At 36.6% G+C, this 19,250-nt stretch overlaps 1 protein-coding gene across 10 annotated transcripts in view; it reads left to right on the forward strand.

Annotated features, from left to right (window-relative positions):
* The window catches only part of RBFOX1 (RNA binding fox-1 homolog 1), a 1,143,703-nt gene that overhangs the window by 1,106,868 nt on the left and 17,585 nt on the right, over positions 1–19,250 (forward strand). For 7 of the 10 annotated variants that reach the window (XM_062503892.1, XM_062503893.1, XM_062503896.1 and 4 more), the window contains 2 exons: positions 101–140; positions 8,422–8,486. In XM_062503892.1, coding sequence (XP_062359876.1) covers positions 101–140; positions 8,422–8,486 — 105 coding nt within the window. Of the gene's footprint in view, positions 1–100; positions 141–4,927; positions 4,971–8,421; positions 8,487–19,250 lie in introns of all 10 variants that reach the window. The other 3 variants (XM_062503894.1, XM_062503900.1, XM_062503901.1) reach the window with 1 other exon arrangement.

The following is a 19,250-nucleotide window of genomic DNA, read 5'->3' on the forward strand; positions in this document are numbered from 1 at the left end:
TTCTTGTGAGAGACTAACCTCAGCTGTGCAGGGGTTGGTGGCATTTGCATGTGGAAATGCACTAATATGGATGTTTTTCTTTGTGTGTGCATCCTTGCAGTGTTGTATACCAGGATGGATTTTATGGTGCAGACATTTATGTAAGTATTCATTGATGTGCATGCTGTCCTTGTACATTACCAGAGTCATTCTTTTTACAAGTTTGCTGCCTAGCTTGACTCTGTTTTGTCTATTTACCATCCCTTGCCTGTCAGAAAGAATTGAGAAGAATATCTCTCACATTGGAAGACCTTTCTGTTCATTACATCTATCATTGTTCAGTGGAGCTGAATTAACTCTTCAATCAAAGGCTGAATGAATGCAAAAAGATGTGAAAAATGTGTGTGTGTGTATGGAGGGGCATCTCCCTTCATAATTTAAGTTCAAATTGGAAAGAAAGCAGGAACATTCTTTTGCAAATCCCCACAAGCTCTTTAAAAAAAAACTTAAGGCAAGCTGAATATTATTAATACTTGAAGCATGAAAGTACTTCATGGAGAGATACAGGTTTCCCAAATCCAGCCAGCACTGGGGATGTGCAGGTATCATGGTGAGAGTAGAGCTGAATGGCATAGTAAGTTTAAGATATGGCAAGGCATTGTCTGTAATCTGAGTAGACTTCCAAAAATTGCACTTCTAAAATCCACTCATTTCAGTTTAAAGGAGATGAGTAAAGATTGCTCAAAATACAAGTGGATAACTTGTTAGGAAAGAATCTTAGTCCTGGATCCATCATTATCTATACACCTAATTGTTCACCAATTTCATCTTGAATAATATTTTTACTTCTTTTTTTTGCTACTTTTTTCAATTTTTCATACATTATTTTTTTTTCTTGCCAACTTTTTTATCTTGAACATGTGCAAAGAGGCTCCATATGTCTGAGTATTCAAGAGGTTTCAGGGGATTGAGGCTATATTTCACTCCTCTAAAATTCTTATACCTAATGTGTAGATGTAAAATATTTCACTGGTAGTAAGCAATTCTTTTTCTGTTACTCTTTTAATAAGGCAATCTGGTTCTAAGTTGCAAGTATCATCTTTATTTCACCAGACAACTTTCTATAACCTACTTGTACTGTTTCAGTTGAGATAAAATGAGACAGATAAGTTGAAATTTGTATGATTATTAAAAATTAAATAGGCAATGCTAGGAAACATCCCTTGTGTTCATTATCAGCAATCTTCCAGGACTATTCCCAAGGGGACAGATTTTGTTCTAAGTTTTATATAAATAACATGCTTAATTTATGGATTAGGTAGGTTTTGTTTTTCAGATGGAGGTGGAAAGACTGATCTTTATCTGAAAATTCATTTGTGCATCTTAAAAACATATTTAAAATAAATTAGCAAGGGTTAAAGTCCTCTCCCTATGTACTTCTGTACTCAGTGATGTTATCAGTAAGATATTTTTTACGGCACAAGAATCATCCACTGGCTAAAGGTTTGCTCAAGCCAAATAAAACACCAAACATGATGCTGCCCACTTCTTGGGCTGTATAGGACACATGTCACAGTTTGGGATTTCTTCAAGTGTAGTTTGCAATTTTTACATTCCTTCAAACCATCCAAAGAGTTTGACATCCATTTTGCTCAGTTTACCAAGCCAGAAATATGCAGGGCAACAAGACCTCTTTCTCAGGGGGGCTTAGGTTGGGAGCTAAATGTTACTGGAGCAGTTTGTAGGTTTGGAAGCCACTGCTGCTGAAAGCCAGGAATATCTCACTGGTGACTGACAATATTATTTTTAAGTGGCCTCACACCCTCTCACAGACCTTAATATTTGGTTTCCAAATGGAGGGTGGTTTCAGTGAGAAAGATACTGAATAAATTACTAATTTCTAGCGTAGCCTCAGTTTTGTTGTCCGCAATAGTTGTGTGTATTAGGAAATGGAAAAGGTACACTGGTTTCACTCAGTTGCAGCCTGGTATTTCTGATTGCATATCTTAGTTCTCCTAATGCAACAGAATGTTTATCTTTATGGCAGATGACAGAATTAAAACACTTCTGAAAATTTAGTCTCTTTGTAATATACAAATCTTTTTATTTTAGAAATAATTTTTCTTCACATTTCACAATCTTGCATAAAAAGCATTTGCAAGGGAGAGAGAGAAAGATAGAAAGAACTGGCATAAATCAAATGAAACCTTAAAATTCACAGTGTATTAGTTCTAAGTGCAGCAGTTTGCAGCAGACCAAGTTATTTATTAAATCCCAATTGTTTATGACATAGTTCCACTCAGCTTTTCATTTTAAGTGCAAAGCTGAAGCTTTGTGAAATGACAAATGCTCTGTGAAAAAAAAGGAGAAAAAAACCATTTAAACAATGTAGGGTTTAATGGTAGATTGGAGGGAAAGGAGACTTAGAAATACCACAGAAAGCAAAACAAGAAGCACACAATAGTGAAGAGTCAGACCAAAAATATGCATTAATAGGTACATCAGAGTGGGTTTCATCCCGCTCTGATTACACAGAGAAACAACAATAGATGGACTCTGCTATTCTTTGCATAACATGGGGTCAACAGAGCCTTTGGTGAGAAAAAACACAGATTCAGAGGAAGGGAGGGAGGGTGTGACACAAAACAGCAAAATTGGTAAAAACTGCAGGGTGAACCAAGAACAGCAAATATCCAGAGCTGCTCAATACTAACCAGTGGAATAGAAGAGATTAAGAATATAAAAATAGATGGAAAGTACAGTCTAAAGTGAAACATCAACAGCTGTGATTCTAGATGTAATATAATATATTCTATATTTCATATAATTCTATATGGAATGTAATAATCCTTCTGAAATAGCTGAGCTATTGAATTCCCTTTTAAATGTGCCTTTGAGTAGGAAAAATAAAGGAGATTATTAGGAAGTAAGGAAGACCTTTTAAAATTAAGTATTGATTCACTAAGAGAAAAAGTCATTAAAAGAGAATTAAAGTTGCCTGCCAGCAAATATAGAAGTTCTTAGATGAAGATTGACACCTGTGAAAATAAGAAAGTACACTCCATAAAACAAAGTAAAAAATAGTAACAGTCTCAGAAATATGCAGTTAGAATAATAGCTCTGCTTTATCTTAAATCTGTTCATTTTTTCATTACCATTGTCATTAAGAATGTTTTCAGAATATGTCAGTCATCAATCCACCCCTGAAATGTGGGAAGGCTCAGAAAATGAGAACGTTCCACACCCTGTGACCACCAGCTCCAGAAGCCCCTGGGTAATGGTTTAACCATGGTCCTTAGTCAGTCTTGTTGCTAATAGCAAGATTTTCTAAACTTCCCGAGATTCTGCATCTGTGATACTGCAGCTGGAGAAAATCCATGGTAAAATATACAAATATAGGTCTTAATTTTATGTATTCTTTTTTATTATTATTTTTATTTTTTTTAGTTACTGGACAACAATAAGGCAGATTTTTATGGTCAGGGGGATGGAATGAGACTATTTCCTAATAGCTCTTGCCATCACCTGTAGCTCAAAGCCAGGATGGAGTTGGGGATGGAGGATTTATTTGTTTTCTAAGGGAAAAGCAGAGGTAATTATCTAACCAACATTCCCCTGACCCCAGGTGGAAGTCCCTGGAAGCCATCAGGTCCCGTGAAAGGCACTGTTCTGATGTGAAAAACAAGGATTTGCGGGTAGCACTGAAGGTTTCCTTGTGGGAACCAAGGATTCTTTGTGTTTTGCCAACGGAAGGGTGTGCCATTTCCTGTGACTCGGAGACAGAGCAAGAGGAGAAGTGGCTTTGCCAAGGGCAGAAGGGTCCCCGGGGAGCAGTGGGGTGTTCTTTCCACTGCTCTGTGCTCTGGAACACTCCATGACACCCCTTCAAAAAATCTGGATAGATAGGGATGAAATGTCTTTTGATCTCATCTTTATTTGTGATGTTAACAGTGCATTCAAAAAGGTACCAGACCAATCCTGGTGATTGTATTTGGCTGGAATTGGTGCACATGGTGCCTGGATATTTTATCAAGAGTTTTTTTTTGGGGGGAAACAGCTACCTCTGGGAACACGGTATAGAAATACCCCAAACCTTGCACACAGGCCAGGTTCACAATTTAAGCCAACACAAACTGGAGGTGGATTGTTTATTTTTAGTTCTCCCAGTCAAAGTTTTACTCAGTGGGCAGAATAAACGCTGTTTAAATCTCAGTAGCATGTTAGTGGAGGAAAATGAACTGACACTTTTTATATTCAGCAGCTCTGGGTGTGATTAATGTAATTTTACTACTTCTATTTGTAGTTAATAAGGCAGGTCTAATTCTCAATATTAGAGAAGGTTTGGAACCTTGATTAACCTATGTTTACAAAATACTCTGAGATCCTTGAGTGAAAGGAAGTATAGGAAATATAAATTGAGGAAAATTAACTCTCAACATTCATATGAAATATTAAATATATAGCTAATAGAAAAAAACCAACAAACAATGCTCATCATTTAGAGTCACTTTGTGTTTCATTGCATCTGAGATCATGAGAAAAAGTGATTTGGCTATTTTATGAGGAGGTGCACACATGCATATATGGCTTTGTACTCTCTAGATGCTGTCTGGGTAAATTTTTTGTGGAAATTAGCCTTACTGCAGATATACACACTTTATTTAAAAATTCAGTTGTAGTTAATTTTCTGTTCATTTCCATTTTATCATCTCTTATTCAAAATGTGTGTGATTTCTTTCTAAAATTGATTAAGATTTCTCTGTCAAAATCACCAACTGATCTCTGACAGATCCCACTGCTTTTTTTCTGTTTGTCTGAGCAAGAGATGTATAAAACATTGAGAGGAAAATGCTGATGAATTGCTCTGGGGAATTTACCCACATTCCTTCCTTACATCTTTCTTTCCATCCTTCCTCATTCAAATCATTCCACTTCTGTTTCTTTATAGAGCAGTGTTGCAGGAGCCTGGGTATAGCAATAAGTTACCACAAGTACAGCACCCACTGATGGAAAAACCTCCCCATGCTGGATGTAGACTTATGTCAAATCACACTGACACTCAAATTAATCTGTGAGCAAATTAATTCTGTGTGTACAAATGGCAAAAATAGTCCATCAAATGCATTTTATTTTCCAGATTCAGTTACCAAGTCACAGATAGTGATACTGTTGTTAATTTTTAAAACTACTTGAGCTGCTGTAGTGGCAGTTCTATCATTGTTCTGGAAGTAGAAAATATGGGAGCACAGATAAGGCAATAAATATTTTTTCATCATAGTATCTAAATGTGCTCTATTCAAAATAATAAATCCAAAGCATAACAGTCAAGTAATTTCTGCCTGAATATAAATATAAGGGGGGGGAACAAAAAAGAATTCCTAAAACATTTCTAATACATAGGAACTGAAAATTGTTAATTTTTTAATGTAATTATTGCATAATTTTGTTCTAAGTATTTTATTTTGCAACATAGTCTAAGGGATGGGGATAATTATATAATGATACTTAAGAGATGTAGTGAAGATTACTGGTGTATTTCTCACCTAAGGTATCAGACAAATTCAAAATTAGAGAAAAAATGTCAAGTCGAACTTATTGCAGAAGATGAGTTCAGGGGCTTAACTGGAATCCCACCCCAATTTCCAGTGTAAAGTGTACCTCCAAGTATTTTCTTCCTGCAGTAATCAAAAATTACCTGAAATAATTGAAATAAAACAATTAGAAAAATTGATACAACACACAAACTCCATGAAAAGAACTTGCTTAAGCATATTTTAATTTATGATAGTTTATTTTAAAATTATAAATTTATGACCTGGGTTGGTAGGGAATTAGGTTTTCTCTGATACCCAAATACATCCTGCTTTTTTAGTTCTCCAGAGAATTCAGGCAAATTCAATGCCTTCAGTCTCTTTTTATTTGTATTGCTTTGTACTTATTCTTGCCAGGGCTCTTGTAAATGTCAGACTGATTGCTGAATCCAAAACATCTTAATAAAGTTCAGAGTCGAGCTTCATTGTTCAGCAGAAATTCTTCGAAAGCAAATCAAAATGTAAGCATAAAAGGAACGTAGCTCTTGTGTTTAGGGAGCAAGAAAGGGTCTCTCATCACACACTGACCAATTTTTGGTGATAATCAAATGAAGAAAAGAAAAGCAGTCCTGACAGAGCCCCCCAGATTGCAGATCAGCTGCTGTGGGACCAGCCTGTCTCATTTTTCTCCCATTCAGGACTGCTCCTGGTGGCCTGTTCTCAGTTCCATCCTGTGGTTGGAGCTGGATTCACTGGAGTGGCTCTCACTTCTACATCAGGGGTGTTAGGAGCGCCCAGCAGGGCGAGCAGAGGAATTGGACACCTGGTGAACAGAGCCATGTCAGAGTTCAGATCTGCCACGCACTGCCAGGACTGGATTATGAACTCAAATTCAGTGTCTTCCTCATATCAGCACTCAGGGGAAAAACAAAATAAAAAAAAAGGGGAGGAAAAGGTGCCAGATTTCACTAGGTTGGAAGAGACCTTCAAGATCATCCAGTCCAGCCCATGCCCTAACACCTCAACTAGACCATGGCACCAAGAGCCACATCCAGCCTTTTCTGAGCACATCCAGGGATGGCGACTCCACCACCTCCCTGGGCAGACCATTCCAATATTTAGCCCTCAAAAACCAGGAGGGGGGAACAGATAAATTCGTACAATCTCTCACCTCTCTCACTTTGACAGAGGCCAGCCCAAGCGTGCATTTGAATTTCTCTCCTCAGCCTTGGCTCAGTTTGTACCTGGTGACATTATTTGATATCCAAAGGCCCGTACGTACTTTTCTGCAGCAGTGTGCGTGCCTGTTGCGCATTTTTGACAGTGATAGCCTTCTGCTGGTTTATAAAGATGAAATTATGTGAAGTGAGGTGGTGTTTTGTCTCGCGTGCACAGAGGAGCGCAGGACAGGGCACGTGGGGCTTTCGGAGATGCTCATTCCTGCCTGATCCCAGGGCTCGTGTGACACAATTGCTGCTGGCAGGGAGCTGGCCAGGAGCAGGGAGGCACATGTCCTGTTCTCTGTGTGAACACTTGAAAAAAAAAAATCAGAAAGTATATTCTTCAAATAAGCTGACAATTCAAAGCCTGGAGTTTCTCCTGTCAGTGTATGTAAAACTTGTGTTTATTCTTAGGTTGATGTGGCATTGTCAGCTGAACGATTGATTTCCAAACCTGACTTGATTCAAATCTTAAAACCCACAAAGGTTTACATGAGTTAGGGATGAAAGCTGTTCTGCCAAGCAAAGTGGTAGAAGGGGGAATTGCTTGTAAAAGTAATTCAGATTGCTTTTCTGAAAAGAGTGAATTTTTATTTGCAAAATCAAAATAGAAAACCCACAAAAGTTACTGCAGTAAAAAATGTTTTACTGTTGCAGTAAAGGCTGGCACATCATGGCCTATTCTTCCTGCTTCAGCACAAAATCTGGGGTAAATGCAGCCTTCCAAAAAAAAAAAAAAAAAAAAAGAATCAATCCATTAAACCATCCACTCCACTACAGTAAAAGAGTGAATTTTATTCAAAGCTGAGTGAGCTGATACTGTCTTATTCAGCTCTTTCTTAGGGAGGGAGTGGGTGGGGAAGGCACCACAGCAGCCCCCTGTCCCAGAGGGTGCTGGGGGCAGAATTCTAATTGGGACGTAAATCGTAAATCGTGTTTGTGTTATCGGCGGGCCTGGGCTGGGGCTGTTAATTGGCATGCTGAGATCATTTGGAAATGGTTGATGTAACACCGTGGTCCATTGAACAGGAAGCTCTGCTGTTTTCACAGTTTGATAATCAATGCATCACTGCACTCAATTCCTTTCCAATGTGTGTTTGTTTGTCCTGTTTGCTTAATTGAACAGCTGGAATTACTGTTACATACAACTGAATGTTAATTTGTGGAAGAAGAGAATTTTGCTTCTTCATTATAATTTTATGTATAAATTGGAAACCTATGTAACATTAAGTGTTAATTGAGTGCACAAATTCATAGGTTTAATCAACCAGGCATGATAAATCATATTTGGTACAAAAAAAAAAAAAAAAAGGAATAAAGGACTCATTATTAGCTGAGTTTGTCTTTTAAGTTTAGCACTGCTTTGTGAATATACATACATTTTGTTCGTATGAACAATTGCTTCTTGAAAACTTGGAGAAGAGTCCAGTATTGTCTTGTAAAAAAGCTTACCCTGAGCAGTATACTTCATTGTCTTCTCCTGATGTCTGGGACAAATCTTTAAAAGTTTGCAGTGCTTGATTTTGCTTAACAATTCACCAAAATATCTTCCTCACCATTTCACTGCGCGTATTTCCTATGCATTGAACTGACCTGCAGCATGACTGTACTCTTTCAATTGTTGTCAAATGTTGCAAAATGTGATTGAAGGTGCCACGGCAATGCAGTTAGAGCATGAGTTTGTGTTTCAGGGTGGTTATGCTGCCTACCGGTACGCCCAGCCTGCCACTGCCACTGCAGCTGCCTACAGTGACAGGTAAGAACTCCTTTCCTGCTCAGAAATATTTGACCAGTGGAAGTTGAAGATGATTCTATAAATTTGCCTTGTTGAAGTCTCATAACTGTCTTGTTGCTCTGCAGATAATTGTGATATCTAAAGCAGGCTGTTTTATTATAATCCATGAATAGCCATAAATTGAGAGACTTTAGGCCTTAATTGAGAATCGGGCATGAGATGTGCACATTCCCAAGATGTAGATTATCCAGTTAACGTCTGTGACCCCTGTACAACGTAGATAAATAAATGTACAGATTCATGATTGTCTGCTACTAAGGATCATTATTTGTCTTAGGAGTATTATTTCAGTTGATTTAGAACCTTGAACCTATTGAGTGCCCTCAATTCTCACTGATGTTGTTTTAGTCAGTGGAAATTGAGAACGAACTGTGTCTAAGCTTGAACTATCCAATGCAAATTGGATATACAGTAATACAGCAATACAGTATTTTTTCCCATTTGCTTTCTTCCCAGGCATTGGATTTTTTTCAATACTTGAAAAAAAGAAAAAAGTTATTTTTCTTTTGCTCTGCATTTTTATCCTCAAAATGTAAACCAAATTTGGTGGAAACAATATCAGGAACGGAAGATCATTAAAATCTGAACATTCAGAGACTTAACTTTGATCAGCTAAGAGCAATGTCACATATATTAGCACATCTTATTGAAAGATGGGTGTTAGGATCACTTAGAAGTCAATGTCTAAATTCCTGTTGACTTCAGTAGGAACAGGATTTTATCAAATTGCATAAAATTAAGTCTTTGCAGTGTGTGGACATGATTTTGTAATGAGAAGGAGGACTATCCTAGGTTTTCTTCATGAACTGTACCCTTAAAATCTATTCTGTTTTTCAAGTCCTTGAGGAGTGTTCCTTTGTAAAGGGAGGGTGCATATGGTGGCAGAGGCACACCATATTTTAATTTGCTTCATGATGGCAGTGAGAAGTAAGGTCACGCTTCTCAATACCTGGTGCAAAAAAATTTTCCCTTGGAATCATGGAAATAATTTCTTAAGACTTAAATACGTATTGAAAAAAATTTCTTTAAATGCTAAATTAGATGGTGTTACAAATGTTTCTGTTTCTTAAAGAAATCGAGAGATTAAGAAATTCTAGTGCACAATTTCTTAGATTGAAGCGCTGTTCATGGATTCTGTATTTTTAGAACCAAGTCCCATGGTATGAATGTTACAATGCTATGCATGCATATTTGCCTTTCAAGTGCTTATTCTGGGTAATGAAGATATATTTTTAAAGTTATGTGAATAAAGTAATTTGCATGTGTGGCTGAGGCATGCTGTGTCAGACAGGTAAGCAAGCTACTTTTTATTGATTTTGGGTCAGTAATATCACTAGATCTGTGCTGTGTGCACTTTGTTGGCAATGTACTATTTCTACTTAGGGGAACCTGCGCAGGTGAAGTGCTGCTCCGTAGTTTCATTTCATTTCCACAAAGGTGTGATAGCATATTGCAACTCTAGGGTTTTAATGTGAGCTTTTCTGTAATGCAAAACAACTCCTGCTTCTAAAATCCTACTAAACCAAAAGGACAAAAATTATAAAATTACCTCCTCTGGTCAGCCAGGTTTTGCCAGCTATCGCTCAGGTGTCCCTGGATCATTTTATAAGCAGTTTATTTCTATTAATTAAACCTATGCATTACACAGATAAACTGAACACAATATATCAAACTGACTTTTAAATGCTTTAATTATGAATTCATGTACCTTCTCATAAACCAGGTCAAAGGCTGTAAGATAAAATATCAGTTGGTCACACGTTCTGCTATGGGCAGAGAGTCAACATCACAGAAAGTTATGCTGCCAAAAAAGGTAAAAGATTTGTTTAGGAAGATAGTGCTCTTAAATGCTGTAAAGAAAGCTGGAGATGGCATCAGTAGTAATGCAGTTGTTACAATCCTTATTTTTTTTTTAATGTCTAATTTTCAGATACACTTTGTGTATAACTAGAATTGCAATAACCTGTCTCTGCTTGCATAATTTTAGATACCTTAAATAAATTTTATATATTTTGAATTTTTTTTTAATTTATCTTCTCTTTTTTAATGTGGTTAACCCTCATCTTCAATCTACTTCCCCCCAAATAAATATGGTTTCTTGTCTTAATTAAAAATCTCATAACCCAATTTCTTTATGAGAGAATCCCAAAACTAGCATCAAGAACAAAACAAATATCTATCTGCTCAAACATTTCTTTGCATGTGGGAAACTATGTGCAAACATGGATACCTCTGATAACTCACAACTACAGTTTGTTTAATTTGTTTAAGATTTTGTTCACTTTAAAATTGAGTTAATTTAGCTACTTTTGTGAAATTGTTTATATTGAAAGTGCTGATATATAATTCAGTACAACTGCTTCTATGTGCTCTTATCAATGTAGTTATCATCTGCTCTCCTCTCACAATACTGAAGATTCCATATCTACTTATACACTTATTTAGTGTTCATATGAGCCCCTATTTAATTTAATTACACATTAGCTACATTTACTGTTTTTATAAAATAAAAATTATGCCCAAAGAAATTGAGTACCACTGGGGCAGTGACATATCATGGAAATACTATTTCCTACTAGTTAAAAAAATAAGCTTCATCTTTTTGGTCACCACTCATATCCATTATAAATGGCAATGTTCCATATTTGGAAAGTTTCTTAGGTCATGAGATGGAAAGTGAAAATCTTCAGATTGGAGACATGTTTTGGTAAATGAAAAATAAAGGTTAACAGAAAGATTTGTGAGTCCAGAATCAATAGACCAAGTCGATTGATAATGATCACTGTGAAAGGGCTCCATTTGAAGAAATGCAATGGTATCCTTGTTTGTCACAGTTGGAAATATTGTTGGAAATAGGCGAGGAACAGATATACAGGGGAGAATCAGGTGGCAAGGAAATACCATTAAACCAATCAATGCAAACCCTGAAATATTTGTCAAGACAGATCATGTACTCCTAAACCAAATTTCACAACAGGGGTAGGCCTGGCAGATCTCTCCAGTCATTTCTTAGGATCACAAAATAAAAAACAACAAAGAAACAGGTACATTTTGTTTTATTTATGAAGCAATACGATCACTGGATACAAATTCTGAATTCATTTTTTATATTGTGTTATCTATCATATATTAAATTGCATGTGCAGGTTTGAAGCTCTTTGCAGAAGTGGATCAAAAAAAAATTATGTTTAACTTGCCAAGATTTAAAATATTTCTGATAGGTTTTCCAAATAGCGTAAGTCCTAAAAGGGGACCTATTGGTCTATATATATTCTTCATCAGTCTGGAACTTGCCTGGCAAACTCTCTAAACTGAGCATATATGGAAAAAAAAAAGAATCGTAAGCATGTGCAAAAGACACTAAATTAGATGTCAATAAATAAAATGTTTGTACAGCTCTTATTCATCTTTCACTCAACATTGAAAAAAAATAAATAATAGCTGTTAGATTTCTGTCCAAGTCTGAAGTAAGAGGAAATAGCAAGGTCATCCAGTTTTGTATTCCTGGGGTAGGGGTCGGAGCATGGCAGTGGGGCGTATTGTCATTTTGTCATTGCATGTTCACTTGGTGTTGCTGGTATGTCTGTAATGCTGTACTGGATTTGACAGATCCATCACATAGCTCAGTGAATGGCTTGCTTGAATTAAGCCTATGGGCAGACTTATTCACATTGGTTGGCTATTGGTTTTGTGTTTTATGGTTTGATTATTGCATCTTCGATCGGAGTAAGAGCAACGTTCCTTTCGCGCATATTACCGATGTCAGCAGTGTTTATGCAATGCGACTGGGAGTGCCATGGGCAGAGCCCTGGCAGGAGGAAGGCAGCCCTGTCTGAGAGGCAGAGCCACCCCCGTGCTGCTTGCTGTCCCCGTGCAGGGCCGAGGTGTGTTTATACATGGATGGTGCTGTATCCATATATACACACACATCCCATCATCGCACACACACACACACGGACAGGGTGCTGCTCTGGGCACCACCCTTCTCTAACAGCGCCCAGTTCAAACCTCACTCCAAACTCTGGGGACATTCCTACTGACCTCTTTGCTCTCTGGATTAAATCCCTCATCACTGGAAGCTGACTTTTTATTGTCCTTTTTTTTTTAATTATTTTTTTAAATAAAATAAGACATATCCCAACATATTTTGCACATAACACTTTGTAGTAAAAAAAAATATGTTTTGTTTTTTTCCTCCCACTATCAATTTGTGTTATATGTTCTGTGGTTATACCTAGGGTTTTACAAAATTTGAGGGAGAAGGTTTTGTCATATGGAAATTATGTACCTTCTAGATCTTAAATCTTATCCTGATAAAATCCTGATATTCTAATAGTTTACATTTTTTAACATGTGTATGTGGAGCATTCATTTTTTTCCGAAGTAGTAGTGTCTACAGAATTCCAGTTCTCTTTGGGCAAGTAGTTGAGAGCGATACTTGATATCAGTGCTCAGGTTATCCTAAGATAGAATAGGTCCTGATTTTATTTAATAGATAAAATAGTAGATTTAACATACTCATTAAAGAATGAAAATTTAGAAGGAAGAGTAAAAAAACCAGAGAATATAAAATACGAGCTTCTATAGCTGAGGGGGGTTTATTATATTGTGGACTATATAATCTCATATTTTATGATTAAACAATGAAAACCACTATAGTTTTATTAAAATTATTTTCTCTTATTGAAAATTATTAGAGATCTATACTAAAAATTAAGGTTATGATTGCATATAAAATATAATAACATCTTGAGCTAGAATTTAATTTTCCGTTAAATAATTTTAAAGAAGCATAAATATTTTAAAATCCAGTACCTCGTTCATGTCATGATTTTACCTTTCTAGATGAAGGAGAAAGAGCTTCTCTATACAGTTTTAGTTTCTAAAGGGATCAGGTTGGAAAAGGAAAAAAATTAGAATATAGTGGTAACTGTCATCTTCCAGCTGGAACCTTCAAACTTTTGTGCATTTTGCTATCCCAGTGGAATCTTAAATGGAAAGGTTTGGGGGATGATCCATAAGGAGGAATTGTACAGCCCATATTGTAGGCTACAAATTTTGACAATGAAAAGGTTCAGTTAGCACCTTGGCCAGGTACAGAAGTTGTGTTTAGCTTTTCTAACAGAATATATTTAACACTTCTGCAAATGCCTAGGTTTGATGTGGTGTTTGTTACTTTATTGGTCTGGTTTTTTTGGTTGTTTTTTTTTGTTTTCTTTTGTTTTTTTTTTTTACCCCTGGGCAATCCTGTATGGTAGCTAAAGCTTCTTTATTCCCTATTATTGCAAATAACAATCAAAGGATTGGCTTGGCTGTTACAGAGAGGTAGAGGGTTTGGCCATCTACCTGTTAGAACTTTATGCCTGTGTGATCTCTGGCATACTAGAGGATCAACTGGCATCATGTTATTACTTCATAACCCATTTTCATCCCAGTTCGTTCAGAGTTTTGGGGATAGCTGGAGTATGTGACTCATAGTATAACCACAACAGTACCTTTTAGTGAAGAGTTAGAAAGTAAAAGTGGGTGAATATGCATAAAGAAAATGTTATAGGGGGGAAAAAATATCCAAGTGTTTGAAATTCCATGAGCAGGGACTTCATTTTGACACAAATCTCCTGAAATGAAAATACATTGCATAGAGTACTTTCCAATAATTGAAGCATTGTTCGTTCTAAAATACTGACATTTTTGGTGGAGACTCAGTGAGTCACATTAATGTAGGAAAAACATTGCAAACAATTACATTTCCTAAAAACATAATCTTCTTCCAGTTCTAGGAAGCTGCTTTGGTATTTTACTACATTCCTCTGCTGGGTGGAATTAACCTGTTTGCTGGTGCTTTGAAGGCTTGATTCACATGTGTGTAGTTTGACTATTCATGTAACATCCAGGGAACTGCTAAAACTCCTCCACCAGTTCAAAACTGAGGGGATACTGTAGTGAAAAATCTTAGTGCTATTGCCCAGAGTTATGGTAAACACCAATTATTAAACTTTTGTCGTGTCAGAGCTGGTTTTATTCATACCCTATTTCTATTTCTCTTACCTTTAATCCCCATTCTCATCCACTGCGGTACCAAGGGATATTTTAGAAATCCCCATAGCAAAGGAAAGGCTTGGCTATTACTGTGAAATCTGTTTTGACATCCTTGCTGGAAATCATGAGGAAAAAATTGCAAGAGAAGGTAGAGGTAAACTGAAGCCCAGATTTCCATACCTGGCTACATGATGTGCTAAAAGCTTAAGGTGGTCACTACTTTTGCTGCCAGGTTCTTCTTGAACGTAGGGAGAGCTGTTAAATACTCATTCTGTTCCAAAAAAATCAGACCTTTACATCTCAGCTGCAGTATCCTCTCTTGATTTTTTTAAATTCATGCAGCCTACGTCTGGTTATGTAGCATGACTTTTAACCTGGCAGTTCCTTATTCTAATGTGAAAGGTCATAGTGAATAATTGTGATTATGAATATGTTAATTTGATGGATTTTCATACTTTTTCTCTAAAAGGGGGGTGGGGGGGGAGGAAGAACTGGTTAACTTTTAAAGTAGGAATTTTCTCATTACAAGCTCATAAAAACTTCTTTACTCTTAGAGGATATTGGAAGAAAGTGCGACTTAGGAATTTTTTCAGTGCTGTATTCAACAGACTGGATAAACACGAAGTTGGGGAGTTACTAAAACATTGATTCCTGATCCAGCAGACCAAAACTGTTACAGTCCATTGGGTCACTGCCTGTGACATGATAGACCATAACAGTTCCTTTGGACGTGTCAGTGCCTAATTACACACTTCTTAGTTCTCAGATCATTGGCTTGAGAGGCCACAAAGAGACAGATTAGAACGTGCTCTAAGTGTTGTCAACCTCAGTGCTTTAAAACCAAGGAGGAATTAAGAGCATTGTGCAGGAGGCAGACAGAAGAGAAAGGAATGAAATGTTATTAATAAAGCTGGCATGACATGGATATAGTCTATATGGATTAGCTGTGTAATTTGCAGTGTGCTCTGGCAAGGTGACCAAGTATTAGAAGAACAAACTTCAAATAACGAAGTTGATGAAACTAATCAAGAAAGAGGCAATTTACACTCTTGCATGTTTTTACTGTAGCATTTTGCACCTCCGAGGAGTCTAAAGCATTTGATTAGGTATTTAAATAGATTTTACTTTTCATATTCCTTTGGGATTGTCAAGCTTCTGCTTGTCTAGGAACCCATGTGAGGCAAACATCAGATTGTAAGAATACTGCAGGAGTGAGAGTAGAATGTTTATCCATGTATCATAAAGAACATTTTTTGGCAAAATTGCTGTAGGGTATTTAATATACATGCAATAAAATAAAAATAAAAAAATTAAAAAAGGACTTTGTTTAAACCAGATTTGTACCTGCTTCTAAAATTAGTTTTGTTTTTCTTGGATGAATCCTTAAATAATCCTGGCAAGGCTTTCATGTATATTGCATTTTAGTTAAAATATGAAAAAAATTATGCTGTCAACTAATTTGTAAAGTCATTCCAAACTTAATATAATGTAAAGAGAAAGAACTATTGTTATTCATAATTGCTGAAGTTTATAATTACCTCTGTACGTTAGGAAACGTCATAGTGGATAAAATGGTGGTTACTAGTAAACCATAATAATTACTATGAAATCAGAAATAAGTGTAAAGTATATTTTTGAGGCATTATTTTATAGATACCATGATATATGTAAAGAACAAATCCCCCAATTAAATAAATGGATTTTAAAAGGTATTTTAATGAATAAAATACTGATTCTTTACACAAGGCTAACTTCAAGATGTTCTTGCCCCTAAAGAGAGTAAACAATATGTCCAAAATATAATAATAAACAAAATTTTCAAATACAAATATTAAGACTTCAAATAAAGCCTTAATTTAACACTCCTGGATCATAGTGACATTGATTTATTTTGCTGATATGGAGCACTTCTGAAATAAAATTACTGCATTACTTCCTCAAGTATTTACTTTAAGTGTATAGACTGTGTTCATCACACTAAAAGTCCAATAATTTTAGAGCCGTTCTGCTGCTGAGATCAGTATGAATTCTGCAATGGATTTGTGTGGCATTGAGAATATCACCTATTAGGTTTAGGTTTTACTTTAAAATGTCCAGATCTACTTAAAAATCATGTGTTCCTCTAGCAGATAAATATTCATCTTTAGGCACTGTATATTGCATTATTAATAACAAATAATTTCAGACTAGGTATAATATATTGAATGATCATACATCAAAAAATTCCACTGATGCAGCAGGTAATATGAGTTAGAACCAAGTATTTGTATAACTCTGATTAAAAATAAAAAAATAAAAAAATCAGGAAATAAAATTTGTAGATCTAAAATATGAAAGGTGAAAGGATTTTCCCACTGGTTGTGATGTAAGATATTTTCAAAATTCTGGCAATATATTAAAAATAAGCTTTTTTTTTTTTTGCTTTTTTTTTCATCCCAACAACAGTACTAAGTTGGAAGTTTGCATCTATTTGCTGGAAATTTTCTTACTACCAACTTTGAGGGCTAAAGGAAGCAGAGAGAGACGGGGAGTTTGCATCCAAGACACTGCCATGGCAGAATTGTGGTATCCACCTTGTGTGCAGAGCGGACATTGCTCCAATCTGCTTTACAGTACCATTACACATGGGGCTGTGCTAAAAGGAGCCTCTCTCTTCTAGAATTTGAGTGGGTTGTTTAGCTAGTTCAATATCATGGCTAAAAAAATGCCTGCCCATCTGCTGGGGAAAGCCTGAGATAAGAATACAAATTATGAGAAAGCACCTTCTGTTGACCATTTTTATCCCTTTAGGGTTGTTTCCATCCCTTTAGGTTTTTAGTGGGGGGGTGTTTTGTTGTTGTTTTTTTTTTGTTTTCCCCCTGAGTAAATGAAATCATGCAGGCATATCACTGGGCTTGGAGATGCACCTTTCCATTGGTGCCCAGAAAGAAGAGCTGGGGGTTTTTTTGTTTGTTTGTTTGTTTGTTTGTTTGTTTGTTTTTGTTTGTTTGGTTGGTTGGTTGGTTGGTTTGGGGGTGGTTTTTTTTGTTTGTTTGTTGTTTTTTTTTTCTTTTCTTGAAGCCATGCTTGTTGCAATTGCAAAAGTACTTTTTGGTATTAAAACAAATTATTTCTGAAGCTGAGTGATTGGTAGCAGGACAAAACTTAATGAAAGATTGTGTTTCTTTTCTCTCTCCCGCTGTCTTTGGCACTCTGAATTTTGGTGGACATTCTATGGCTGGCTAAAGCACACTGAAAAGTCCTGTGCTGAGCACAAAGAGGATCCTGATGAGAGCAATGCAGAGGAGATGGATGTGGCAGGGGAAGGAAGGGCTGGGTTGAGCTGCCTGGAAGCAGGGCTGTAGTGCCACTTGAGACACCCTGGGGCAGAGGAGGCACCTGGGGAGGGAGGGGGACACAGCACCTTCTGCACTGGCAGCTGAGCCCCAGCTGATGGACCAGCTGCCTCTGCTTGGACAGCGCAGATGAGCTTTAGTGTTTGCAGCAATTGTTGTAGAAATAGCTGCATTTGTTCCTTTTGAGTCAGGGTTGTCCTCTATCTTCTTCCAAGGCCTGCCTCACAATTTCAGAAGGACAGAAATGGTCAGGAATGATGGATGCAGGAGAGCATTATCTTGTGACGAGGAAAGCAGAGGACCTCAGTGAAAGCCAAATATCCACATCCTCCTCTCTGTCTTGGTGTCATCACTGGTTAGGTTGAACAAGAAGTTCTGCAGAGAAAAAGAACCTGACATTGAAGATATTAGTCTAACTACCTTCCTAATGCACATCAGGTCAAACAAGTTACCATTAGTGTTGTTTAAGCTTGATACAGCATGAATTATTTATAGTTTTATTCTTATTTCATTTAATATATCATATAGGTATGGCTGTGAAGTTGTTTAGTTCTCTTTGTGTTGTGCTTCAAATGCTATGGGTATGGTAATGTACTTTGATCTTACAGTAATGGGAATATAAAGCATGATAATAGCAGAATCAACCTTCTAATTATAGTTATTATGCTAATATTAAAAAAGTTTAAATTCTTTGATAGCCTTGATATTTAAATGTAGGACACCAGCAGGAGAGAGTTGGGAAGGACTTAATAAAATGATTTTAAAGGGAAACTTTGTCTATCCTTGAATATTGCAGAAAGCATTCAAGGAGCCAGCAGTCAGCTATATTAAAAATCATAGTGAAAAAGCCCTCAACATCAGAATCCTCACAAAAGCAGCAAAGTCTTAACATCTGAAGCATGAAGGAAATATATAACAGCTTTAATAATATAATAGAGAAATATACAGATGTACTACATATAACTCTGCTGGGAGAAATCCTTGCTGCACGTGATAGTTAGCACCAGATCCTTGGGGAATGCAGTTTTGAGCAGCTCCAGGAAGGGAAGTCAGTGCTTTTGGTTAAGCTGCATCAATTTTACCAGCAGAGATTCTGAGCCCTGGGTTGTAAATAGTGGCTTTCTTTGTCAATCCCATGGCAGTCCTACCAGAAAAAGTCAACTGATTAAATAGTTTCAATCTTCCCACTTCAATATTGTGTTTGCCTTCATCCTAATTTTGATGTTCTGGGGCTCTGCACTGTTTTCAGGAGTTGCTGTAATTTCAGGAAGGGGTCTGAACCTTTGTTAAGCAAAATTATTTCTGTCTAGTTTTGTGAAGTTTGTCAGCAATGTTCAAGAATTCAGGCCCA

This window comes from Cinclus cinclus, chromosome 16 (assembly GCF_963662255.1).
Source record: "Cinclus cinclus chromosome 16, bCinCin1.1, whole genome shotgun sequence".
Taxonomy (NCBI): Eukaryota; Metazoa; Chordata; class Aves; order Passeriformes; family Cinclidae; genus Cinclus; species Cinclus cinclus.